Consider the following 27,060-nt stretch of genomic DNA (forward strand, 5'->3'; position numbering starts at 1 on the left):
CTTGCACTGACATTGCCATGAAGAATAACTGCTAACTGCTTGACACCACTATGAACTTGTGCATAACATCCTTTGCAAGGACCTTACACTTACCTGGCAGACAACACTTTGACCTGTGTCCACACAGCATCTATCAGTGCTACCTCTGAAGAGCTTGCAATAAAAGGGGAGTCATTTCAGCAACTGTCAACCTTAATTTAGGAATACAGATGGACTCCTATGAAAGGATACCCAGTCAGTCTAGTACAGCATTAATCTCAAGAACAGTTCTCAGTCATCTGTTAGGTCATTACTGCCTTATCAGTCTGCAGTACTGCTGAATCAATTTAAACACATCATATTCTGGATGGCAGTAGTAGTGCAGCCCACTAGATCTTCCAACTTGGGAAATGCTCTGTTTAACTTCAGTGCTAACATAATAGAAACCAATACTTCAATTACTTGATTTTTTTTATTTATTTATTCCCCTTCTCTGCATTTACAGTGGTTTCTTAAAGAGCATTCATACTTGTACCCCTCTAGGAGGTGACAGACAAGATTGTTTCAGTCATACATAGAAAATACTTATGTTTACAAATGTTTGGCAATCATAGTAACCCGTTTTTTCCTATTGCCATTGCCCCAATCATTGAAAAAGACAGTGTACAATAATTTACATTTGAAGTATTTCAAAGTGCTTAACAGTGATTTTCCAAGAATATTTACAAGTGACCTATACATATATGTTACAGATGTTACAAGTTGTGGCTGGAATATGGCTTTCTATGGAAAGTGCTCTGTATTTTGGTCAGTGTTGTTAATGACTGACCAATCCAAGGGTTACAGATAAAACAGTAACCACTAAAAAGCTGAATTGTTGCGGACAGGTATTTACAGAGTCGTTAAGCTGTATAAAATAGCTATTTACATAAGTTCCATACATACAGAAAGTATCTTCTTTCTTCCAAGAATGGAGGAAGTCTTTCAGCCACAAACCTGGTTACTATCCCCAAGGAGTGTAAAACACAAGTAAACCAGAAGTGATTGTTGATCCCGTGCTCACATCATATCATCATCTGTGCTTACAACAGATATCTGCACAAAATAAGGACAAGTTAGTTACAACTGTACTAACATTATTCTATAAAACAATGCATATTATCACTAAGTAGCAGTTTGTAACAGGTTAGTTCTGCAGGCCAGAGGCCATATTCAGCATTGATTACTCCATCCCAGGTATAACAGGACTTGCATACCACAGCTTTAACTTTGACAAGTTCTCAGCTCATTCAGCTTAGTGGTTTGGCTGCAGCCAGCAGCTTCAAGAGCAGAGACCTCTCCTAAACTCAAGTCAGATATCATTTAGCAATGTTTGTGTCCATTCTGAGGATTAACTTGAGTATGACATGTCAACAGGTTTACTTACTGCTGGGTAAGTGTGCCCCACTGAACCACTGTGTCTTCCAATATCAATTGTGAGGTCCTCTTCTGTAGTTTTCAGATAGACGGGATTATCAAAATTCATGCTCTTCATGTTCTTGCGCTGCCAGTTACGCCACATGAAGTAACCAGCCACTGCAGCCACCATAAGCAATACTTTAAGGAAGAGACACAAGACTGTCAGTACAGAGTAAGGGCAAGTCAAGCTCAGAGCTAGGAGTGGCTTGTCCCACCACACAAGGCCCCAAAGGCTAGTGAATGGTGTACTCACAGAAAGGAAGAATAATCCAAGCTACTGATGTTCCCCCAGCTGCAGCTGCTTCAGATGCTGTACCACTAATGTTGACTCCTGCACAAGAATTTGAAGCAGTGAGCTCACTTACTGACAGGCTGTCAGATTTTGTCATGTGCAAGCACCTCCCAAGCCCAGAAGCTGCTATCATACATTAGTGTCTCAGTAACACACTGCAAGAATACCCTAACAGGCTTTGTCCTGTATTAGCAGAGAGGTTTTTTTTTTTTTTTTGCTTGCCTTCTGAGTGCTCCTGGGATTTCATGGAACCTATAGGTTCCACACTGTCACAAACTGAATTAGTTCACTTATCACATGCTCCAGCTCTTGCACTACACACGACCTGGCTTGTGTTCTCTAGTTGCATGCATAGGAGAAGAATTTCATGTAGGCAAGTGAATGAGTTTGCATTTAATTTCTCTAATGTTTAGCAGTCTGAGTTATTTGGACCAGTACCTCCAGGAACTAGTCCAACAGTTGGAGATTTTTCTGTTGTGCTGGTATCTTTAGCCTCAGTGTAAGCCACAGTTGTTCCAGTACCTGAAACTAATTATAGATCAAGAACCCAGTTAATCCTAAAGTTCTGCAATGGCTTAGCTATGCAGGCCATGGTAGTGAATGTTTAGCAGATGGCAGAATGATCATGCAGCTTGTTAGCTTTGAAACACTGACATTGTTTTGCTAGCACACCCTCAGCTGAGGGTTTTTGATCAAAAATAATTCCAAGAACAAGGCTAGGCTAGACAGTTAATCAGGCATGAATTACAGCTATTTGGAGTCATGGCAATAGTAAGCCACCCCATCCTTTGCTTCAGCTTTCTCAAGTGAGATTTTAGTGCCACAAATTTACTGGTTAGGTACAGTCATCAATACTTACAGCAACCCTTTAGAGCAGACAACTGAGGGCAGCTTCCTTGCATCCAGTGCTCTAACTAGGGTGGTCAGAATCAATGTGCAATGTAGTAAATGGCAGCTCAGTTTCTAGTTCCACTGGACTGGACAAACATGCCTGTCATAGTCAGTGCTCAGAGCAGTAGCAGCATGTTTGTTCAGACCATAAAAGGAGGTCCATACATATTTCCTTACCCAGCAAAATTAGGCTATGAGCTCTTCAACACTATTTATACATTGTAGAGCCCTGTTAGGTTTATGCCCCTTGTTTTATAAGAAAGAAGCTTTAAGTTTTGTGGGTGTGCTCGCTGTCCACAGAAAAGAGGGACAAGCTGTTGCTGCAAATGATGATGCAGAAGCCAAGCATGGACTTTGAAAAGTACCTGCAGACTTTGAGGATCAGCTTAACACATGCTAGAAGACCATCCCCTTCAAGAATAACTTATGCAAAGCCTATCCTGCCATTATTTCCCTCTAACAGATTCAATACCCCTACTCCTCCATCCATCCTTGAAAAGTTTTCAGTTGTTACCATACCTGCACATTTCAGACCATCTTCCCACAAAAAGTATCCAACAGGACATGTACAGGTGTACTTTGGAGAGCGTTCATTTATCTGCGGAGCAGGCAGGCATAGGTAACTACAGCCTCCATTTACCATATTCTCTTCACACCAGTTCCTGCCTGTTGGTACAGGAGATGACAGGAGTGAGCCTTCATACTCCAGGTGTATAGCATAACTATTTGCTCAATAATTGCTCAAGAAGTGTTACTAGCCTCCGCAGCTTATAGATATGCAGCTGCTCTGTCTAAGAACGAGCAATAGCAACTAGACCTTTTCAGTGGGGCTAACCTGTGTTATAAGCTCTAAGCACACTTAAGTAGAAGTGGACATCTATACATGGAAGGGATGCTACCACTCAAGCAGGGTAGGCTTCTCAAGTATATGCTGGCATAACTGTAAATGTATTAGGAGTTACCTGAAGGCTGAACAAGTTCATGATACACAATAATGTCCTGTGCATCATTCAGGTTGTTCACTAACGTAACCAATTCAGCTCCACTAAATTTATTGGCACCATAGACTGCTTCATTCTCTCCATCAATCCAGTACACACGGTCCTAGAAGACAGTCATTGCATCCCATTACCTCTGTGTTGCTATCAGCACAATTTACTAGCCATGTACTAGCAAGAAGAGTCTCTTTGACAATTGCTACAGGAAGTCATTCTTACTTCAAATATTGTTAGAGCAAGAGGATGAGGGAGGAACATATGAGACTTCAGCACAACTCTGCGGTCTTGGCCATTCAAGTCCACGCTTGACAATGTATGTAGCTTAGAATCAACCCAGTAGAGACGACTTTTTACAAGATCTAGGAGGAAAAAAACCCAAATTTTTAATATCCACATGTAAAAAACGTCCAAAGCCTCCTGCAGTTCAAACACCCACAGGTTCAAGAACAGTTTAGTGTTGACCTAGTTTCTTCTGTCCAGGATGCAGAATGTTGCTGTAGTGCTGCCTAATTGGCCTGTGCCTCAACTACAGCAGTACAAGGAAAGCTTGTACATCAGCATCTGAAGAGTGGTATATATGCCTGTTGCAGTGTTTCCAGGTATACAGGAACTTCCAATTCTCAAAAAGTGAAGATAGTTCTCTGAAGAGAGTTATTTGCCTTGACTCTTAAAAGCCAAGCTACCTTGGCTTTTGTAGCAAACAAATTGCTAAAGCTCCAAAAATACCTCTGGCAGAGATGAGTTCAACATACCTAGAGCAATTCCATTAGGCCACTGGATTTCTGTTGTCACAAGCTGTTGTCTGTCAAATCCATTCATTCCTGCTTTTTCAATTTTTGCTGGCTCACCCCAGTCTGACCAGTACATAAAGCTGTGAAGCAAAATTTATGTTGTATGATGCACTACAGTATTCTGTAGTATCATTAATTATGACCAATAATTAAGAAAGGCTATCTGAGTTAGTTATCAGGACATGGATTAACTGGTAGGTCCACTCAAGAGAACTGGGACAAATACTCACCCAGAGAGAGGATCTACAGCAATAGAAGCTGGTTCTCTCAGTTCAGAGAGAAATAAAACCTTTCTTTTTGTGCCATCTAGGGTAGCCACTGAAATGGTCTTTGCAGTTGAGTCAGACCAGTAGATGTTCTTATAAACCCAGTCAACAGCAATTCCTGCAGGGCTGTGTATGTTGTCCAGGATTCTGACATGTCTTCCAACTTTATCACGGGTATCAATAGAGGCACTGGAAGACAAGAATTACTTGCTTTCAACCCCTTCCCTCCATAGATACTGCTACTTGATATGCCTCAGTGAATGCTGCACGCAGGTATCAAACAGACAGTGTAGAAGATGCACTTCCTAATAACTGCTGCTACAACTGTACAAAAGGCATTCTATGTAAGTGCAATATGCATACATATTGCTAATTTTGGGAACTTACACCTACTGTACTTTGACTTCAGGACATCAGGAATCTAGTTAGTCTTCAAAGCCTTAAGTATCTTGGCTAAAGTGTGGGACGGTTTAGAAAAGCAGACGAGGGTTAAGAGGCTGAGTCCATTTACCTGTAGATGGATTTGTGGCTGAAGTCTGCCCAGTAAAGCTTTTGCTCAGCAATATCAGCATCTAGAGCTACAGTGTTTCTTAGCTGCTCTACTAGCTGTATGTATTCTTTCCTCTCAAGGCCGATCTTTCTGATATCCCGACGGTTGGTGAAAATGAGACATGGTTCTTTCCCTGTGAAAGAGAAAAAGTGTTATGTGTACTTCTAGACAGGCAGTCAGATACTGTTTTTTTATGATAACTCCTAAACTTGTCATATTTAGTATGTGTCATCCCACAGTTACTAGTGAGGTCTTGGATACACCATATCTCATCCTTTTCTCCCTCCACTACTTTAAGGGGAGGGTCCTCCTACCGAAGGAGGAGGCATGCAGCTTATATCAGGCAGCTTTAAGTACTATACCATAGCAAAGTGTTCAGACCTGAACACTCCTATCAGTGTAACTTGTTAACAGTACAGCTAGTATCAACACCACAGTAACAACAGAATTGGGATGTAGAAGTTTTATGCCAGTACTCACCCACTGCCTTGCACACCCCAGTAGCAAGATCCATCTGATAGCCACGGCTACATTCACATTTGTAGCCCCCTTTCAAGTTGATACAGATTTGACTACAGATGCCAGGGTTGTGGCATTCATTGATATCTGTAAAGACAACAATTTAATTTTTTCTCATCTCCAATACCATCCATAGGGTCCATTCTAACCTAGTTGATACTTGCCTCCACAGGTTCTCTTGTCTGTAAGCTCAAACCCAGCTGGACAATCACATTCATAGCCAACAATGAGATCTCTGCAGATATGTGAGCACCCACCATTGTTCACCAGACATTCATTTATATCTAGAAGATAAGAATTAGCCACTTAGTGAGAAACAGCACACTACATTAAGTCTTGAAATCTTAAGTCATGAAGTGCTTTACCAAACACCCATTTATTTTCCAATGATACCTGCCACATCTGATAAACCATTCTGGCACCTGAAGTCATATGCAGGAGATCCTCCTCAGATTCAATTTGTTTAGCTATCAGAACACTAATGTAACAATTTGGCAGCAGCAGACAAACTGAGGTTCCTGAAAGTTTGAATTTCTTATGCCTTCAGGTGCCTTCTGTCATCCTAAGAGCCAGTTTGGCTATTCTAAAACTAGCCTATGAACTAGGTCACTCTCGGTTGTTTGTTTTGCCACCAAGGAAGTGCAGATGGACATTCCAGACAGACATCTAACAGCTCAGAGGAAGTATCCAAGTATGTCTAGTGGTCAGCACTTCATAATGAGTTTGTTCACTTACCACACTCCTTGAGGGGCTCATCACTCCAGTCCTTGCAGTCTCTCTGCTGGTTACACACTTTATTGATATCTATGCATTCTCCACTTCTGCACTTGAATTTGCCAGGTCCAGAGCACTGAATAACTGAGATAAGATTGTGAAGGTGACTATTAACCTCAACACATCTTTTGCAAAGACTTCATTTTTGCTTTGTGCCCCACTTACCATTGTTACAATTTGCTTCATCAGTACCATCTAGACAGTCTCTCACACCATTGCACTGCCTACTCCCATGGATGCAGTTCCCATCTTCACATTTGAACTGGTCTGGTCTGCAGGTCCGAGAAGCTGAGGACACAGTCATTAGAGACTTAAATTCCTGAGGTCTGCTGAAGGAAAGAACATAAAGCAGGAGCCAACAAGCACCTCCCAGAGAAGAGTGTAGTTAACTTACGGCAGTTGATTTCATCACTTCCATCCTTGCAGTCAGGATCTCCATCACAGCGCCACTTTTTGTGGATACATTCCCCTGAGCCACACTGCACCTCACTTGCAGAGCACTTCACAGGAGGCGCAGGCTGGCGGCCACACTGCTCTAATGATTCATCTGAGTGGTCAGAGCAGTCAGCATCATCATCACACACCCAGCTGATGGGGATACAAGTAGAGGTCTTGCACTGGAACTCATGAACTCCACAGGTAGGAGGTGCACACTCCAGTTCATCACTTCCATCACTGCAGTCATCTTGACCATTGCAAACAAAGCTCTTGGAAATACACTGCCCACTGCTGCATGTGAATTCTGCTGGGCTACAGGTCACATTGCCTGGAATAACAGGAGTAAGAGATTAGCAGATCATAATGAGAAGACAGACTTTTGTATGAAGATGTTGTTTTGCTTTGCAGGATCTTCATCAGCTGTCAGCTGATAGGACAGCAATAGAACCTGACTGACCACCTACGGGACGCTCAGGTCCCACACTGACTGTCCTCCTTGCCTTTGGATGAGGCATTAGTTTTGATCTATACGTGAAAATAACCTCCTTCTGAAGCATTTAGGCTGTTCTGCTTCAGAGTGTGAGCCTTTCTGAAGACAGACTCAAATCCTGTGAACCAGAGTCAGAAGGTAAGAGAATTGCTAACTCTAAAGTACATACTAAGGTTAACATAGCCAGATGATCAGCATGCACTGTAGTTTGAAATTGGAGTATTTTATGCTGGTCCCCAGGACAGTGGTGGCCCATTTGTCTGGACCACTGGGGATAACAGATCAAGATCTTGTACTAGTTGACCATGTGGTATTAAGCACACCCAAATAACTTACCAGTACAAATTTGGTGGTTTAGTAGCAGTGTAGCTAGCAGCTCAGTATGCCTAGGCTGATAGTTTTATCAGCTTCATTGAAGTGCTGTCGCTAGATTTACTTGTCATTTGCTTACCAAGTAAGGCCATAATTCCACAGACACATAGAAGCCTGGAGATCTGTCTCATTAGCCCATCCAGGTACAGTGGCTCTGATGGAAGCCAGCCCCATGGCTTTGGTTAGAGCAAATTTGTCTTAGGAAAACTCACACATATGCAAGTTCATTAGAACAAACCAGGAATGCTGCACAATGCTGGCAGTGGCAGCTTCACTTCCTTACTGGCCTGAAGTTACCCCTCCCAACATCTGAAACTTAGCTTCCCTAGCCTGTGCTTTCAGACAAGCACGTAAGATACTCCCAGATAGGGCTATAAAGCAGTTCAGCTGTGCCCTAGGCTACAAGTCATTACTACACTTTAGGAGACCACTCATTCATTCAAGCATTAACTGGAGTTACCTGTTGAGAGTCTGCAGGGAACAAATCCTGGTGGTCTGCATGACATATTACTATGCCTATGGCTATTGACAAAATTAGCCAGAGGCCAAAGATAGATAGATAGATGCTGAATAGTTTTATTGCTGTAGTTCTTAGCAGAATAGAAGAGTGTTAGAACAAGTCCACTTTGTTAAGCAGGCTGCAATACTAGATGAGTGTATATATTGATAGTATGAGAAATTTATCATCCAAGGTATACTGCCCAGATAGTTCCTTTCCAGACAAGTCAATTTCAAATAGAGTTAGGCAGCCACTGTTTCTTCCCTTACCACAGTTCTCTTCATCTTCTCCACTGTCACAGTCTTTTTCACCATCACATTTCCAGGACACTGGGATACACTGGGTTGACTGAGGACCACAGCTGATTTCATTTACCCGGCATGTTCTCATATCTATTGGAAAAAGTTTAAGTTCAGTTTAGGAGTTCTGAAATTTAAGAGCTACTGATCTTGGGTTTTAGCAGTTGTACTGAAAGTTGAGACTGAAAGCTTCAGCTCCAGAGTTGCAGTTAAGATGCCAGCATCCATATAAGTTGATGGCTTCATCATGGAAGATGTTACACTACTTCGTAGGGTTCATTAAAAAAGGTGTTTCCAGCTCCTATCAAAGTACTATTTTAAGAGTATCTTTGCAGAGGTAGTTTTGTGATTGCACACCAGTTACAATGTAGAAGCTAGAGCCTATAACAGAGTAGAAGACAGGAATAATGCCAAAGTGCAGTAGGACTTGGGGCTGAAGTATTCCTCAGTGTAGATCCTATTGATACAGAGAAATGAAGCTTCACAGATCTATATTCCTTGATTAGTTACCATCACACTTAAGACCAGGGTTGCTAACTGCAAGACCTCACAATCAGGCCTCCGTACTGCTTCCCACCCCCCAACATTTACACACTCAGTTCCTACACTAGCTTCAGTTATGTTTAAGAGTAGTTGACTTGGAGAGTGACACTTGGTGAACAAGCCACAGTAGTGGTCAGGCCTGCTGTGTTGTGCTTGCAGCTTGTCACTAGCAGTAAAGCCAGTACTACTCGCTATCTGCTACCAGGTATAAATGCAGAGCCCCCACTCAGTTCTGCATCTTTGTAAGTAGTCTTAGCAAGACCCTAATGTGGCCAAAGCCAAGCTAGCGCTTAGGAAGGTGCTCCCCAAGACATGTTTGCTTGCAGCCTGGCTCTCCTAAAGGAAAGCTGAACAAGAAATCACAGGCCAAAGGCCTGCCGCGGGCACCACCAAGCCAGGATCACTTACGGCACAGTTCAGCACTCTCGTCAGACCCATCCTCACAGTCTGGATCCCCATCACACTGCCATCTGTTAGGCACACACTGGCCACTGACACATACAAAGTCAGACTCAGCACACGTCTTCTTCACTGCAAGGGAGAAGAAGAGCCACTCATTTAGAGACTAGACCTTAGATTGTTTGTTGCAGCTAGAGATAAAATGTCTTGCCCTAGGAAAGTGATGCAATATCCTTTGCTCTTGGACAGCCGATGCTGTCCTCCAGTCTAATGGCAGCACTGTTTTTAACACTTTCTAGAGTGTAACACCATACACAGAAACATTTATCTTCCCATAAGCAAGCACTGAAGGTCTGTAATTTTTAAGGGAGACTGTGCTACTAGAATAGCCCTTGCTATGAAAACACTTGAGTTAAGGTCTATAATCTTATGTTCAAAGTTTGAACTGTGAGTTTATTAGAGGCATTTGATTTGTCATTACAGAAGCATGGTACCATGTAACCCTAAGGTAACAGTTTAGGTTTGCTTGAGCAGACTGGCAGTTCAGCCACATCAATGCTGGATATTGAGTCTATTTTGCTTCATCTTTAAGTACATCTAATCATCCATCTTGGCCTCTGTCTGCTTAAAGCAAGAGCTGGCAGCCAAAGCTGCCCTTACTGTTTACAGGAGACTCAGCAGAACCACTTTCACACTACAACAGGGCATTTAACCATGGAATAACCAACAACTAAGTCCCAATAGCAAATAGTTTATACGGTGTTTTCAAGCAACAACTAAGAACAGGCTTGCATTCTGTTCTTGGCAGTCACCACCCGTGCAAATAAGGACCTTTGTTCACAAGCATTTTTCTCAGTTACCAATTCCAGGAGACTATCATAGAACTCAGGAAAATAACTGCCTTAGATAGATACAAACATCAAGATTGTTGTTCTAGGGATTCTGTCCTCTACTCTATATTCTGTCTGAAGGGCTAGCTAGGATAAGGATCTCTTCAGCTAAACACTATTAATCCTCTAGTGCCAACTAGCAAATAGTACTACAGTGATTATTTTGATTACTTACCACAAGCATTCTCATCACTGCCGTCTGAACAGTCTTCATCACCATCACATTTCCATAGTAAAGGAATACAGCGTCCATTACCACATGGAAATTGAGATTCTTCACATTTTACTCGAGCACCTTCAATGAAAAAGCAACCTGAGCCCAGATACGGTTTGGCAATACTTTCATTATTTCCCCCACTGGTAATCAAGACATTTCCCAGCTTAATAAAGGGCATATCATCATAAAATCAGATCTGAGTTCCAGAGCTTTGTAGTCGCCTTATATTCAACCACGGAAGTAGAGCCAGAAGCTTTCCTATACAGTGCAAGTGCAGTGCTTAAGCACTATGGCAGACTACCTGACATACAACAGTAAACAAGCCTTAGTGTTTTTACCAAATTTTCCTTCTTAATGCAGGGTCAAGTTTGCAAGATGGATGTGGCTTCTGTTGTCTAGTGCCTAGCACTGCATTCTCAAAACTCTACAAGTTGCAAGCAAACCAGTTTAAACTTGACTAACATCAATATGGATTAGTACTTTAGTATTCCACTGCTAACACTTTAAAGCAGAATCCTCAAGTTGTCTGTAAAGACAGCTTAGCTGCTCTGTAGTTGAACAAGTTTTCATAATGTAAGTTACTCCTCCAACAAGGGCACACCGAGACATTCATTAGTATACACAAAGAGAAGTGTGATTACGTATCTGGATCCTTCTTATTAAAGCTAGATTAAGCCCTTCTTATTAAAGATAGATTAAGCACGATACTAAAAGCAAGATAATTTATCACTTCCTTCTGGAATCGAGTCTTGTTTCTCAACTGGTAACAGTCTTGATTTATTAGCTTGCTTGAATAAGGTACTGCTTTCTGCATGGTGCAGAGTGCATTTTTCAGAGTATCTTCAGATGTAAATCTGTATGACCCCATCCCTCAAGGGAACCTGCTTCGTCTTGAAGCTGTGTTAAAACTGTCACTGAAAGCAGCAGCCTGCTTCTTTAGCAGCTAAGTCACAGCTGTTTCATGTAATGCATGCAGGCAAGTGTGTGTCAAGGCAAGCTCATGTAGAGCATTGGCTGCACATGTCTACAGCATGATGCAAGACTCCTGCTCCTCCTTGGTTTATTTATTTAGTGGAAGTACTTCATCTTGGCATTCCAGGGCTCAAAGAAGGCATCAAATCTTAGTAGAACATTACTTGTTATTGTATCTTCTATGTATGACATGCAAAATGCAAGACAGTTCCCAAGTGGAAGGCAGCTATTCAGCAATGTCATATTAAATCAGGCAGCCATCAGGCACTAGGCAATGGAAAACCCTGGACAGAATATAAGAAAAGGCAACATGGACAATTTCACCTGCTGATCATCTCACCTAAATTCATGCTACAAGTAAAGGACTTGAAACAGCAGCTTATTGAGCTCTGCTGACATTTTTAGTTCTACTGGTAGAGTAAAACACAGAGAAACAAGTTGTCTCATAGGAACAGTGTCAAAAAGTGCCAAAAAACCTGAACATTGGCTCTTGTACTCTGTATTTTCACCCTTTTCCTTTTCAGGATAGGACTACACCAGCATGGAATTTCTAATACTGTGCTTTTCTAAACCTACTATTTGATCAAGAGCTGTCAAACAAGTAGCTAGCCTTGTGCCAGAAGGTACACCCCAGCCAGCTTAGAGAGGGTGCAGAAGCTGCAACTATCAGCTTGCTCTGTGATCACCTTGTTGTCCAGTAACCTCTAAGAGAAGTAGCCTTTTACTTGCAAGCCCGGGTCACACGTTATTCCAGTTATTACTGAACTACCACCTAAAATATGCAACAACTGACTCCCACTAGTTGAGATATTCTCATCCAGGCTTTCAGAGTGAGAACAGTCAGCCTTTCCCAAAATAGCATACTAGAGATATTAGCCTAAGCTTGCCACTCAGGATATCCCAAAATAACTCCACAGTCCATAGTTACTCTATTGCAAGCTAGAATTACCAGAAAACACTTGCTAAGGCAGAGAATACATTGTGACTTAAACATAACACCATTTTGAACAAATGCTACAGGGAAGCTGTATGGCTAAATGAAAGAGTACCTGAGCATGGAGTAAAACAGCCATAACTTTACAAATACAGAAAGCCATTCTAAGAAGATAAAATTGCTTCTGTAGCCAGTATCAAGTGAAATGTCAGAGTGGCAACTTTTGTTAACAAGTGAAGATCTTACAGCACCTAACATCCACAGAGGTGGGCAAAGGTAAAGGTAATCTGTTGCTGCTCCTGAAGATGTCTGTCAAACTCTAAAGGCCACTTGGAGTGAGATCCAGTTAAGACTGAGGTTAGCTGTAGCCAGTAACCGTGATGCCTTGTGACTTGCTGAAACAAAGCACAGCCCTGCAAGGCCAGGTAACCATTTAGTCATGACACTACCAGTCTAACACAATGCTATTTGAAGCAACAAAGTTAAACCCCAGCTGCAGATTCAGTCACTAGACACATAGTAATTTTTTGATCAGCATCAGTTAGCCACTGACTTCTCTTCATGTGTAGATCAGAAGCATCTTCACACCTTTTTTTTTCCTTGGGAAAAGACTTCAGTAAACAAGATAGAAGAATGGGTAACTCACCCATCATAGCCTATGGATCACTCACCCATTTTACTGTTCCCCAGGTAACTACTAACTAGAAATTGGTTTGTAAGCAGCAATGTGTGGGAGGCAAACAAGTACAGTTATAATGACTACTCAAGTTAAACTAGCTTTCTCCATACATCTGCTGTCACTGTCTCAGCCTTTAAGTAAATTGTCAGATTACTTGTCTGGGCAGCCTCAAACATGTGACACTTGTGTGCTGTCATATGACACCAAGTCCCAGAAAAGCTTGCAACAGTGATTGGGAAACCTTGAGGAACTAGCCTAGACTCCCCCCACCCAGACCCTGGCAATCGCAACTACTAGCAGGATTGCTGGTGGGAAGAATCAGACTAACTTGGTGGGCTAGAGTTGCCCCCACTGATTACAGTGCACTAGCAGCTTCAATGCCAGTCAGCCTGATCCTACTACAGTCATGTCTGTTGTAAACTGGACACAGGAAGCAATCTGTATGACCGGGAACTGAAGATTGACTAGGCAGACATCTTCTTTGTTCCTCCTTGTAAGAGGACTGGATGTAATAATACCGTGGCTGGATTTTACATGGCAGAACCAGTGTCCAAAACATACTGCACACACAGTTAGGACAGCAAGGTCCAGCTACCTTTAAGAATACCTCAGAAACACATTCAAGATTTGACAGTTAAGACGACTTTAGGACACTACACAAGAGATTAAGAGCCATACAACAATGCAGACATCAATGACCCAACAAGGAGACTTGCCTAGACATCAGATCCTGAAAGAAGCAGTCAGCCAATTGATTATGACCGCACTTAAAAGGAAATATTTTTACTTGACCATCCAATTGGCTTAACACACAGGTCCCTCTATCATAGGGTCACAGCTCCTGTGCTGGGAGGCACCCCTGGACCTGGAGAGCCAAGTCCATGAGAAGGGATCCGGCTAGACTCAGCCTTGCCAACAGGTGGAGATCCCACATGGTGGTTACACCAGCCCTAAACTACAGCCATGCCAATGCTGATGGATGCCACAAGGCCAAAGTTGCACAACAGTTTGACAGCAGCTTTAACGACACAGGCCTTCCAAGGACTCCTCTTCCTTCACCCACGAAAAAGTCCCACTCCTCCCCGACACCCCAACCCCAGTAACCCTCAGCACCAGACATCGAGCAGGGAAACAAATCCTCCCAGCACACCAGGGGTTGCTCCGGGGAGAGGTGGTCACAGGGACAGAGAGGGCCGGTTGGGCAGGAGCTCAGGCCCTCTGGCCCCACGTGCCGCCCAGAAAGAGCCCAGGGCGAAGATGGCACCTCCCACAAAACAGGGGAAACTGGGGGGGGGGGGGGGGGGGGGGGGGAAGGGGAAAGGGGGAAAGGCGAAAGGCGAAAGGAGGGGCCGAAGGCGAAAGGCGAAAGGAGGGGCCGAAGGCGAAAGGCGAAAGGAGGGGCCGAAGGGGAAAAGGGAAAGGAGGGGCCGAAGGCGAAAGGGGAAAGGCGAAAGGGGAAAGGCGAAAGGGGAAAGGCGAAAGGGGAAAGGCGAAAGGGGAAAGGCGAAAGGGGAAAGGCGAAAGGGGAAAGGCGAAAGGGGAAAGGCGAAAGGGGAAAGGCGAAAGGGGAAAGGCGAAAGGGGAAAGGCGAAAGGGGAAAGGCGAAAGGGGAAAGGCGAAAGGGGAAAGGCGAAAGGGGAAAGGCGAAAGGGGAAAGGCGAAAGGGGAAAGGCGAAAGGGGAAAGGCGAAAGGGGAAAGGCGAAAGGGGAAAGGCGAAAGGGGAAAGGCGAAAGGGGAAAGGCGAAAGGGGGGCCAAGGCGAAAGGCGAAAGGGGGGCCAAGGCGAAAGGCGAAAGGGGGGCCAAGGCGAAAGGGGAAGGGGGGCCAAGGCGAAAGGCGAAAGGGGGGCCAAGGCGAAAGGCGAAAGGGGGGCCAAGGCGAAAGGGGAAGGGGGGCCAAGGCGAAAGGCGAAAGGGGGGCCAAGGCGAAAGGCGAAAGGGGGGCCAAGGCGAAAGGCGAAAGGGGGGCCAAGGCGAAAGGGGAAGGGGGGCCAAGGCGAAAGGGGAAGGGGGAAAGGCGAAAGGGGAAGGGGGAAAGGCGAAAGGGGAAGGGGGAAAGGCGAAAGGGGAAGGGGGAAAGGCGAAAGGGGAAGGGGGAAAGGCGAAAGGGGAAGGGGGAAAGGCGAAAGGGGAAGGGGGAAAGGCGAAAGGGGAAGGGGGAAAGGCGAAAGGGGGAAAGGCGAAAGGGGAAGGGGGAAAGGCGAAAGGGGAAGGGGGAAAGGCGAAAGGGGAAGGGGGAAAGGCGAAAGGGGAAGGGGGAAAGGCGAAAGGGGAAGGGGGAAAGGCGAAAGGGGAAGGGGGAAAGGCGAAAGGGGAAGGGGGAAAGGCGAAAGGGGAAGGGGGAAAGGCGAAAGGGGAAGGGGGAAAGGCGAAAGGGGAAGGGGGAAAGGCGAAAGGGGAAGGGGGAAAGGCGAAAGGGGAAGGGGGAAAGGCGAAAGGGGAAGGGGGAAAGGCGAAAGGCGAAAGGGGAAAGGCGAAAGGCGAAAGGGGAAGGGGGAAAGGCGAAAGGCGAAAGGGGAAGGGGGAAAGGCGAAAGGCGAAAGGGGAAGGGGGAAAGGCGAAGGGGGAAAGGATGGGGCGAAGGGGAAGGGGGAAAGGGGGGGCTGAAGGGGAAGGGGGAAAGGGGAATGGGGGGGCCAAGGGGAAAGGGGAATGGGGGGGCCAAGGGGAAAGGCGAAAGGGGGTCCAAGGGGAAAGGCGAAAGGGGAAAGGGGGGCCAAGGGGAAAGGCGGGGAGGGCCGAAGGGGAAAGGGCAAAGGGGGGGGCCGAAGGGGAAAGGGCAAAGGGGAAAGGAGGGGGCCAAGGGGAAAGGGGAAAGGGGGGCCAAGGGGAAAGGGGGGCCAAGGGGAAAGGGGGGCCAAGGGGAAAGGGGGGCCGAAGGGGAAAGGGCCAAGGGCCAAGGGCGGCCAAGGGCCAAGGGCGGCCAAGGGCCAAGGGGGGCCAAGGGGAAAGGGGGGCCAAGGGGAAAGGGGAAAGGGGGGCCAAGGGGAAAGGGGAAAAGGGGAAAAGGGAAAGGGGAAAAGGGGAAAGGGGAAAGGGGGGCCAAGGGGAAAGGCGGGGAGGGCCGAAGGGGAAAGGGCAAAGGGGGGGGCCGAAGGGGAAAGGGGACAAGGGGGGGCCAAGGGCCAAGGGGAAAGGGGGGCCAAGGGGAAAGGGGGGCCAAGGGGAAAGGGGGGCCAAGGGGAAAGGGGGGCCAAGGGGAAAGGGGGGGCCGAAGGGGAAAGGGAAAAGGGGAAAAGGGAAAGGGGAAAAGGGGAAAGGGGAAAGGGGAAAGGGGAAAGGCGGGGAGGGCCGAAGGGGAAAGGGCAAAGGGGGGGGCCGAAGGGGAAAGGGGACAAGGGGGGGCCAAGGGGAAAGGGGCCAAGGGGAAAGGGGCCAAGGGGGGCGAAGGGGAAAGGGGAAAGGGGGGGCGAAGGGGAAAGGGGAAAGGGGGGGCGAAGGGGAAAGGGGAAAGGGGGGGCGAAGGGGAAAGGGGAAAGGGGGGGCGAAGGGGAAAGGGGAAAGGGGGGGCGAAGGGGAAAGGGGAAAGGGGGGGCGAAGGGGAAAGGGGAAAGGGGGGGCGAAGGGGAAAGGGGAAAGGGGGGGCGAAGGGGAAAGGGGAAAGGGGGGGCGAAGGGGAAAGGGGAAAGGGGGGGCGAAGGGGAAAGGGGAAAGGGGGGGCGAAGGGGAAAGGGGAAAGGGGGGGCGAAGGGGAAAGGGGAAAGGGGGGGCGAAGGGGAAAGGGGAAAGGGGGGGCGAAGGGGAAAGGGGAAAGGGGGGGCGAAGGGGAAAGGGGAAAGGGGGGGCGAAGGGGAAAGGGGAAAGGGGGGGCGAAGGGGAAAGGGGAAAGGGGGGGCGAAGGGGAAAGGGGAAAGGGGGGGCGAAGGGGAAAGGGGAAAGGGGGGGCGAAGGGGAAAGGGGAGCGAGTTGGGGCAGGGGTGTTGGGCAAAGGGGGGGCAAGATTGGGGCAGGAGCGAGGGCAAGGAGGGGGCGAGGTCAAAGGGGGGGCTAGATGGGGGCAACGGAAGAGGGGAAGGGGGGCGAGATGGGGCCGGGGTAGGGGAAGGGGGGGCGAGATGGGGGCAAGGGGGGAGGGCAAAGGGGGGCAGACGAAGGCAGAGGGGAGGCCAAGGGGGGGCGAGACGGGGGCAGGGGGGAGGCCAAGGGGGGGCGAGACGGGGGCAGGGGGGAGGCCAAGGGGGGGGCGAGATGGGGGCAGGGGGGAGGGCGAGATGGGGGCAGGGGGGAGGGCGAGATGGGGGCAGGGGGGAGGGCGAACGGGGGGGGAGATGGGGGCAAGGCGGAGGCCAAGGGGGGAGCGAGATGGGGGCAGGGGGGTGGGGGGGGAGAGAGAAGGGGGCAGGGGGGTGGGGGGGGTGGCGAGAAGGGGGCAGGGGCCGGGGGGGGGGGGAGAGAAGGGGGCAGGGGGGTTGGGGGGGGTGGCGAGAAGGGGGCAGGGGCCGGGGCGGGTGGCAGAGAAGGGGGCAGGGGCCGGTGGGGGGTGGAGGGGAGAGAAGGGGTCAGGGGGGTTGGGGGAGGTGGGGGAGAAGGGGTCAGGGGGGTTGGGGGAGGTGGGGGAGAAGGGGTCAGGGGGGTTGGGGGAGGTGGGGTCAGGGGGGTTGGGGGAGGTGGGGGAGAAGGGGTCAGGGGGGTTGGGGGGGGGAGAGAAGGGGTCAGGGGGGGTGGAGGGGGGGAGAGAAGGGGTCAGGGGGGGTGGAGGGGGGGAGAGAAGGGGTCAGGGGGGGTGGAGGGGGGGAGAGAAGGAGGCGGGGGGGGTGGGGGAGTGGAGAGAAGGGGGCAGCGGGGTTGGGGGGGGGAGAGAAGGGGGCAGCAGGGTTGGGGGGGGGAGAGAAGGGGGCAGCGGGGTTGGGGGGGGGAGAGAAGGGGGCAGGGGAGTGGGGGCTGTGGGAGAGAAGGGGGCAGGGGAGTGGGGGCTGTGGGAGAGAAGGGGGCAGGGGAGTGGGGGCTGTGGGAGAGAAGGGGGCAGGGGAGTGGGGGCTGTGGGAGAGAAGGGGGCAGGGGAGTGGGGGCTGTGGGAGAGAAGGGGGCAGGGGAGTGGGGGCTGTGGGAGAGAAGGGGGCAGGGGAGTGGGGGCTGAGAGAAGGGGGCAGGGGCCTGGGTGGGGGGAGAGAGGGGGGCAGGGGCCTGGGTGGGGGGAGAGAGGGGGGCAGGGGCCTGGGTGGGGGGAGAGAGGGGGGCAGGGGCCTGGGGGGGGGGGGAGAGAGGGGGGCAGGGGTCCTGGGGGGGTGGAGAGAAGGGGGCAGGGGGCCTGGGGGGGGTGGAGAGAAGGGGGCAGGGGGCCTGGGGGGGGTGGAGAGAAGGGGGCAGGGGGCCTGGGGGGGGTGGAGAGAAGGGGGCAGGGGGCCTGGGGGGGGTGGAGAGAAGGGGGCAGGGGGCCTGGGGGGGGTGGAGAGAAGGGGGCAGGGGGCCTGGGGGGGGTGGAGAGAAGGGGGCAGGGGGCCTGGGGGGGGTGGAGAGAAGGGGGCAGGGGGCCTGGGGGGGGTGGAGAGAAGGGGGCAGGGGGCCTGGGGGGGGTGGAGAGAAGGGGGCAGGGGGCCTGGGGGGGGTGGAGAGAAGGGGGCAGGGGGCCTGGGGGGGGTGGAGAGAAGGGGGCAGGGGGCCTGGGGGGGGTGGAGAGAAGGGGGCAGGGGGCCTGGGGGGGGTGGAGAGAAGGGGGCAGGGGGCCTGGGGGGGGTGGAGAGAAGGGGGCAGGGGGCCTGGGGGGGGTGGAGAGAAGGGGGCAGGGGGCCTGGGGGGGGTGGAGAGAAGGGGGCAGGGGGCCTGGGGGGGGTGGAGAGAAGGGGGCAGGGGGCCTGGGGGGGGGGGAGAGAGGGGGGCAGGGGTCCTGGGGGGGTGGAGAGAAGGGGGCAGGGGGCCTGGGGGGGGTGGAGAGAAGGGGGCAGGGGGCCTGGGGGGGGTGGAGAGAAGGGGGCAGGGGGCCTGGGGGGGGTGGAGAGAAGGGGGCAGGGGGCCTGGGGGGGGTGGAGAGAAGGGGGCAGGGGGCCTGGGGGGGGTGGAGAGAAGGGGGCAGGGGGCCTGGGGGGGGTGGAGAGAAGGGGGCAGGGGGCCTGGGGGGGGTGGAGAGAAGGGGGCAGGGGGCCTGGGGGGGGTGGAGAGAAGGGGGCAGGGGGCCTGGGGGGGGTGGAGAGAAGGGGGCAGGGGGCCTGGGGGGGGTGGAGAGAAGGGGGCAGGGGGCCTGGGGGGGGTGGAGAGAAGGGGGCAAGGGGGTGGAGGGGGGGGGGAGAGAAGGGGGCAAGGGGGTGGAGGGGGGGGGGAGAGAAGGGGGCAAGGGGGTGGAGGGTGGGGAGAGAAGGGGGCAAGGGGGTGGAGGGTGGGGAGAGAAGGGGGCAAGGGGGTGGAGGGTGGGGAGAGAAGGGGGCAAGGGGGTGGAGGGTGGGGAGAGAAGGGGGCAGGGGGGGTTGGTGGGGTGGCAGAGAAGGGGGCAGGGGGGGTTGGTGGGGTGGCAGAGAAGGGGGCAGGGGGGTTGGTGGGGGGAGAGAGAAGGGGGCAGGGGGGTTGGTGGGGGGAGAGAGAAGGGGGCAGGGGGGTTGGTGGGGGGAGAGAGAAGGGGGCAGGGGGGTTGGTGGGGGGAGAGAGAAGGGGGCAGGGGGGTTGGTGGGGGGAGAGAGAAGGGGGCAGGGGGGTTGGTGGGGGGAGAGAGAAGGGGGCAGGGGGGTTGGTGGGGGGAGAGAGAAGGGGGCAGGGGGGTTGGTGGGGGGAGAGAGAAGGGGGCAGGGGGGTTGGTGGGGGGAGAGAGAAGGGGGCAGGGGGGTTGGTGGGGGGAGAGAGAAGGGGGCAGGGGGGTTGGTGGGGGGAGAGAGAAGGGGGCAGGGGGGTTGGTGGGGGGAGAGAGAAGGGGGCAGGGGGGTTGGTGGGGGGAGAGAGAAGGGGGCAGGGGGGTTGGTGGGGGGAGAGAGAAGGGGGCAGGGGGGTTGGTGGGGGGAGAGAGAAGGGGGCAGGGGGGTTGGTGGGGGGAGAGAGAAGGGGGCAGGGGGGTTGGTGGGGGGAGAGAGAAGGAGGCGGGGGGGATGGTGGGGGGAGAGAGAAGGGGGCAGGGGGGATGGTGGGGGGAGAGAGAAGGGGGCAGGGGGGTTGGTGGGGGGAGAGAGAAGGGGGCAGGGGGGTTGGTGGGGGGAGAGAGAAGGGGGCAGGGGGGCGAGGGGGGGAAGAGAAGGGGGCGGGGGGGGGGGGGGTGGGGGAGAAGGGGTCAGGGGGGTGGAGTGGGGGAGAGAAGGGGTCAGGGGCCTGAGGGGGGGGAGAGAGGGGGGCAGGGGCCTGAGTGGGGGGAGAGAGGGGGGCAGGGGCCTGGGTGGAGGGTGAGAGGGGGGCAGGGGCCTGGGTGGGGGGTGAGAGAAGGGGGCAGGGGCCTGGGTGGGGGGTGAGAGAAGGGGGCAGGGAGGTGGGGGGGGTGAGAGAAGGGGCAGGGGGCCTGGGGGGGGGGAGAGAAGGGGGCAGGGGGCCTGGGGGGGGTGGAGAGAAGGGGGCAGGGGGCCTGGGGGGGGTGGAGAGAAGGGGGCAGGGGGCCTGGGGGGGGTGGAGAGAAGGGGGCAGGGGGCCTGGGGGGGGTGGAGAGAAGGGGGCAGGGGGCCTGGGGGGGGTGGAGAGAAGGGGGCAGGGGGCCTGGGGGGGGTGGAGAGAAGGGGGCAGGGGGCCTGGGGGGGGTGGAGAGAAGGGGGCAGGGGGCCTGGGGGGGGTGGAGAGAAGGGGGCAGGGGGCCTGGGGGGGGTGGAGAGAAGGGGGCAGGGGGCCTGGGGGGGGTGGAGAGAAGGGGGCAGGGGGCCTGGGGGGGGTGGAGAGAAGGGGGCAGGGGGCCTGGGGGGGGTGGAGAGAAGGGGGCAGGGGGCCTGGGGGGGGTGGAGAGAAGGGGGCAGGGGGCCTGGGGGGGGTGGAGAGAAGGGGGCAGGGGGCCTGGGGGGGGTGGAGAGAAGGGGGCAGGGGGTGGAGGGGGGGTGGAGAGAAGGGGGCAAGGGGGTGGAGGGGGGGTGGAGAGAAGGGGGCAAGGGGGTGGAGGGGGGGGAGAGAAGGGGGCAAGGGGGTGGAGGGGGGGTGGAGAGAAGGGGGCAAGGGGGTGGAGGGGGGGGGGAGAGAAGGGGGCAAGGGGGTGGAGGGGGGGGAGAGAAGGGGGCAAGGGGGTGGAGGGGGGGGAGAGAAGGGGGCAAGGGGGTGGAGGGGGGGGAGAGAAGGGGGCAAGGGGGTGGAGGGGGGGGAGAGAAGCGGGCAAGGGGGTGGAGGGGGGGGAGAGAAGCGGGCAGGGGGGTTGGTGGGGGGAGAGAGAAGGGGGCAGGGGGGTTGGTGGGGGGAGAGAGAAGGGGGCAGGGGGGTTGGTGGGGGGAGAGAGAAGGGGGCAGGGGGGTTGGTGGGGGGAGAGAGAAGGGGGCAGGGGGGTTGGTGGGGGGAGAGAGAAGGGGGCAGGGGGGTTGGTGGGGGGAGAGAGAAGGGGGCAGGGGGGTTGGTGGGGGGAGAGAGAAGGGGGCAGGGGGGTTGGTGGGGGGAGAGAGAAGGGGGCAGGGGGGTTGGTGGGGGGAGAGAGAAGGGGGCAGGGGGGTTGGTGGGGGGAGAGAGAAGGGGGCAGGGGGGTTGGTGGGGGGAGAGAGAAGGGGGCAGGGGGGTTGGTGGGGGGAGAGAGAAGGGGGCAGGGGGGTTGGTGGGGGGAGAGAGAAGGGGGCAGGGGGCCTGGTGGGGGGAGAGAGAAGGGGGCAGGGGGGTTGGTGGGGGGAGAGAGAAGGGGGCAGGGGGGTTGGTGGGGGGAGAGAGAAGGGGGCAGGGGGCCTGGTGGGGGGAGAGAGAAGGGGGCAGGGGGCCTGGTGGGGGGAGAGAGAAGGGGGCAGGGGGCCTGGTGGGGGGAGAGAGAAGGGGGCAGGGGGCCTGGTGGGGGGAGAGAGAAGGGGGCAGGGGGGTTGGTGGGGGGAGAGAGAAGGGGGCAGGGGGGTTGGTGGGGGGAGAGAGAAGGGGGCAGGGGGGTTGGTGGGGGGAGAGAGAAGGGGGCAGGGGGGTTGGTGGGGGGAGAGAGAAGGGGGCAGGGGGGTTGGTGGGGGGAGAGAGAAGGGGGCAGGGGGGATGGTGGGGGGAGAGAGAAGGGGGCAGGGGGGCGAGGGGGGGAAGAGAACGGGGCAGCGGGGTGGAGAGAAGGGGGCAGGGGGGTTGGGGGGTGGAGAGAAGGGGGCAGGGGGGTTGGGGGGTGGAGAGAAGGGGGCAGGGGGGTTGGGGGGTGGAGAGAAGGGGGCAGGGGGGTTGGGGGGTGGAGAGAAGGGGGCAGGGGGCTGTGGGGGGGGAGAGAAGGGGGCAGGGGGCTGTGGGGGGGGAGAGAAGGGGGCAGGGGGGTTGGTGGGGGGAGAGAGAAGGGGGCAGGGGGGTTGGTGGGGGGAGAGAGAAGGGGGCAGGGGGGTTGGTGGGGGGAGAGAGAAGGGGGCAGGGGGGTTGGTGGGGGGAGAGAGAAGGGGGCAGGGGGGATGGTGGGGGGAGAGAGAAGGGGGCAGGGGGGATGGTGGGGGGAGAGAGAAGGGGGCAGGGGGGATGGTGGGGGGAGAGAGAAGGGGGCAGGGGGGTTGGTGGGGGGAGAGAGAAGGGGGCAGGGGGGCGAGGGGGGGAAGAGAACGGGGCAGCGGGGTGGAGAGAAGGGGGCAGGGGGGTTGGGGGGTGGAGAGAAGGGGGCAGGGGGGTTGGTGGGGGGAGAGAGAAGGGGGCAGGGGGGTTGGTGGGGGGAGAGAGAAGGGGGCAGGGGGGTTGGTGGGGGGAGAGAGAAGGGGGCAGGGGGGATGGTGGGGGGAGAGAGAAGGGGGCAGGGGGGATGGTGGGGGGAGAGAGAAGGGGGCAGGGGGGATGGTGGGGGGAGAGAGAAGGGGGCAGGGGGGTTGGTGGGGGGAGAGAGAAGGGGGCAGGGGGGCGAGGGGGGGAAGAGAACGGGGCAGCGGGGTGGAGAGAAGGGGGCAGGGGGGTTGGGGGGTGGAGAGAAGGGGGCAGGGGGGTTGGGGGGTGGAGAGAAGGGGGCAGGGGGGTTGGGGGGTGGAGAGAAGGGGGCAGGGGGGTTGGGGGGTGGAGAGAAGGGGGCAGGGGGCTGTGGGGGGGGAGAGAAGGGGGCAGGGGGCTGTGGGGGGGGAGAGAAGGGGGCAGGGGCCTTGGGGGGGGGAGACAAGGGGGCAGGGGCCTTGGGGGGGGGAGACAAGGGGGCAGGGGCCTTGGGGGGGGGAGACAAGGGGGCAGGGGCCTTGGGGGGGGGGGGGAGAGAGAAGTAGGCAGGGGGGTGGGAGTGGAGAGAAAGGGTCAGGGGGGTGGGGGGGAGAGAAGGGGGCAGGGGCCTGGGGGGGGGGGGGGGAGAAGGGGGCAGGGGCCTGGGGGGGGGGGGGGGGGAGAAGGGGGCAGGGGGGTTGGTGGGGGGAGAGAGAAGGGGGCAGGGGGGTTGGTGGGGGGAAGAGAAGGGGGAAGGGGGTAGGGGGGGTGGGGGAGAAGGTGTCAGGGGGGTGGAGGGGGGGAGAGAAGGGGTCAGGGGCCTGGGGGGGGGGAGAGAGGGGGGCAGGGGCCTGGGGGGGGGGTGAGAGAAGGGGGCAGGGAGGTGGAGGGGGAGAGGGAAGGGGGCAGGGAGGTGGAGGGGGAGAGGGAAGGGGGCAGGGGCCTGGGGGGGGGGGAGAGAGAAGTGGGCAGGGGGGTGGGAGTGGAGAGAAAGGGTCAGGGGGGTGGGGGGGGAGAGAAGGGGGCAGGGGCCTGGGTGGGGGGGGGGGGGGGGAGAAGGGGGCAGGGGCCTGGGGGGGGGGGGGGGGGAGAAGGGGGCAGGGGGGTGGTGGATGGAGGGAAGGGGGCGGGGGGGTGGGGGATGGAGGGAAGGTGGCAGGGGCCTGGGGGTGGTGGAGAGAAGGGGGCAGGGGGGTGGGGGATGGAGGGAAGGGGGCAGGGGGGTGGGGGGGGTAGCGAGAAGGGGGCAGGGGGGTGGGGGGGGAGAGAAGGGGGCAGGGGGGTGGGGGGGGGGGGCAGAGAAGGGGGCAGGGGCCTGGGGGGGGGGGGCAGAGAAGGGGGCGGGGGGGTGGGGGGGGAGAGAAGGGGGCGGGGGGTTGGGGGGGGGGAGAGAAGGGGGCGGGGGGTTGGGGGGGGGGAGAGAAGGGGGCGGGGGGTTGGGGGGGGGGAGAGAAGGGGGCGGGGGGGTGGGGGGGAGAGAAGGGGGCGGGGGGTGAGGGGAGGAGAGAAGGGGGCAGGGGGTGAGGGGAGGAGAGAAGGGGGCAGGGGGTGAGGGGAGGAGAGAAGGGGGCAGGGGGTGAGGGGAGGAGAGAAGGGGGCAGGGGGTGAGGGGAGGAGAGAAGGGGGCAGGGGGTGAGGGGAGGAGAGAAGGGGGCAGGGGGTGGGGGGGGAGAGAAGGGGGCAGGGGGTGGGGGGGGAGAGAAGGGGGCAGGGGGGTGGGGGGGTGAGAGAAGGGGGCAGGGGGGTGGGGGGGTGAGAGAAGGGGGCAGGGGGGTGGGGGGGTGAGAGAAGGGGGCAGGGGGGTGGGGGGATGAGAGAAGGGGGCAGGGGGGTGGGGGTGGGGGGAGAGAAGGGGGCAGGGGGGTGGGAGGAGATAAGGGGGCAGGCGGGTGGGGGGGTGGGAGAGAAGGGGGCAGGGGGGTGGGGGGGTGGGAGAGAAGGGGGCAGGGGGGTGGGGGGGTGGGAGAGAAGGGGGCAGGGAGGTGGGGGGGGAGAGAAGGGGGTAGGGAGGTGGGGGGGGAGAGAAGGGGGCAGGGGGGTTGGGGGATGTGGGGAGGGCGGCGGGGGAGGGGGTAAACGGGGGCAGGGGGTGGCGGCAGGGGGGCGGGGGAGGGGGGGCAGGGGGAGGCAAGGGGGTAGTGGAGGTGCGGGAGGGGGAGGAAGGATGGTGGGAGAGGGGGGGCGGGGGGGGTATCGGAGGTGGGGGGGCGGGGGATAGCGGAGGGGCTGGCAGAGGGGCAGGGGAGGGGGGGCAGGGGGGTATGGGGGTTGGAGATGAGGGGTTAAGGAGGTAGGGGAGGGGGGAAGGGGGCGGTGGGAGGGGGCGTGGGGGAAAGGGGTCGGGGAGGGGGGGGAAGGGGAAAGAGGGGGACGGGGCAAGTGCGGGACGGGGCAAGGGGGGGAGGGGAGGGAGAAAGGTGGGGAGGGGTGAGGGGAAGGGGAGGTTGAAGAAAAGAAATTGGGTTGGGGGGGATAGAAGGAGGGGAAGGAGGTGGTGGGAGACGAAAGCGTTGCGACGCGCGGCGGCGGCGGGAGCCCCAGCGATGCGACCCCCAGCCCCCCGCACCCCGCGCTCACCATCGGCGACGGCGCGCAGGCAGCTGAGGAGCAACAGCAGGCGCAGCGCCCAGCAGCCGGGGACCGCCCGTCGTCCCGAACCGCGCCCGCCGCCAGCCGCGGCACTCGGGTCTCCACACTGCCGGTCCAACCGCATCGCCGCGCCGGAGAGACAGCGGGAAGGACGGGCGGGCAGGCGCCGCGGTCGGAGAGGTGAGGAGGGTAGGAGGGAGACGGAGACATGCACAGGGGGAGGGCGTCCCCGCGGCGCTCTTATACCAGCCGCCCGGCCGCCCTGCGCGGCCGCTGGTGACTCACGACGCCGCGCCGGGCGCCGGTTGGCTCGCCAGCGTTGCCCGCCCCCGCTTCCTCCTTCACGGCACCTGCGGTCGCCGCGCCGTGCCCGGGCACCAGGTCGGCCTGGCGCGGCTCGCGCGGTGAGTGGCGCTGCGGAGGTGCCGCGCCGCGCCGTGCCGTGCCGCGCAGAGCCGTGCGGTGCCGAGCCGTGCGGTGCCGTGCGGTGCCGAGCCGCGCCGCGCCGTGCCGAGCCGTGCCGTGCCACGCCGAGCCGCGCCGTGCCGAGCCGTGCCGTGCCGTGCCACGCCGAGCCGTGCGGTGCCGCGCCGTGCGGTGCCGTGCCGTGCCGCCCCGTGCCGTGCCGCGCCGAGCCGCGCCGCTGGCAGATCCCCGCACACTCCCCCCTACCGGCCTTCCTTCCGCGGGGCGGTGCGACCCCACTGACAGCCCCTGCAACCGGGGCGGCGGAGCAGGGCAAGCCCGGCGGGAGGGGGGGCGGTGGCGGCGGCGGCTTTGTCTCCTCGGCTTCCTTAAAACGCCGGTACCGCCGCCCGCGCCCGCCGCGGGGAGGGGGCGTCGCGGCCCCCCCTAAACCCTCCCCGCCCTGTTCTGGGCGGCACGGCAGGGCGTACCGAAACCCTCCGCGAGGGATGCTTTTCTCCAAAGGAGCGTTTCCTCGTCGCGGTGCCCCTCGCCGTCCGCCCCACGCGCACATGCTTGTCGTGTCGTCGTCCCCCGTCCCCCCCCCCAAAGCAGAATTTGACTTAAAGCGAAGCAGGCGCCGCTCTCGAGGAAGAAAATGACAACTTCTGCGTCCTCCGATCGGGGATCGCAGTTAATTAGTAATTGCACGAAATGACACGCCAAAGCCATGCAATTATGAGCTTAACCTTTCATTTTAAGGAGGAGAATTAGCAGTTTTATTCCACGTTTGTAGAGTTTTGAGCATCCAGTTTTCTGCCTCGGTAAGGCAGAAAATGCTGGTAAGATGCAAATTCGGTTTTGTTTGTAGCACTTAAAATTCGAGATCGAGGTTTGCCAATCTGCTTTTTTTCATTTATTTTCAGGGATTTGCTATTTTGTGATAATACTGTGTACTGCACTTGTAATGAACTTCAGAAAGCTGCTTCACTCAGAAATTATGAAAAAGCTGGTAGCTGTTTCTTTCCTTGGAAATGAAGCCTTCAGTTATTAGCCTAATACTTTAGGTCCTTTTCAGTACCTTTGCAACTCCGTATTTCCCAAAGGTCGTAACATATTTCTTTATACGTTACTTGCAGAGTGAAGCCCTTTTTGAATCACATCCAGTTGTG

General features: G+C 56.0%; 1 protein-coding gene across 2 annotated transcripts; it reads right to left on the minus strand.

The window, feature by feature from the left end:
• Positions 1–503: 503 nt before the first annotated feature.
• VLDLR (very low density lipoprotein receptor) lies at positions 504–25,610 on the minus strand (the record flags this gene model as incomplete). Of its 2 annotated transcripts, XM_084278961.1 has the most annotated exons (19): positions 504–1,074; positions 1,406–1,575; positions 1,691–1,768; positions 2,168–2,257; positions 3,140–3,286; positions 3,583–3,724; positions 3,838–3,977; positions 4,371–4,489; positions 4,640–4,864; positions 5,187–5,358; positions 5,706–5,831; positions 5,909–6,028; positions 6,480–6,602; positions 6,684–6,806; positions 6,913–7,284; positions 8,587–8,709; positions 9,568–9,690; positions 10,624–10,743; positions 25,472–25,610. In XM_084278961.1, the coding sequence occupies 19 exons, from the start codon at positions 25,605–25,607 to the stop codon at positions 1,039–1,041; spliced, it is 2,685 nt and encodes an 894-aa protein (XP_084135087.1). In that variant the 3' UTR covers positions 504–1,038. The 2 variants fall into 2 exon arrangements, with proteins under 2 accessions (XP_084135087.1, XP_084135086.1); XM_084278960.1 differs by lacking the exon at positions 2,168–2,257 and having other exon boundaries at positions 25,472–25,607.
• Between the last annotated feature and the right edge of the window lie 1,450 nt (positions 25,611–27,060).

Source organism: Gallinula chloropus (genome assembly GCF_964237585.1).
Source record: "Gallinula chloropus genome assembly, chromosome: Z".
In the NCBI taxonomy this organism is placed as follows: Eukaryota; Metazoa; Chordata; class Aves; order Gruiformes; family Rallidae; genus Gallinula; species Gallinula chloropus.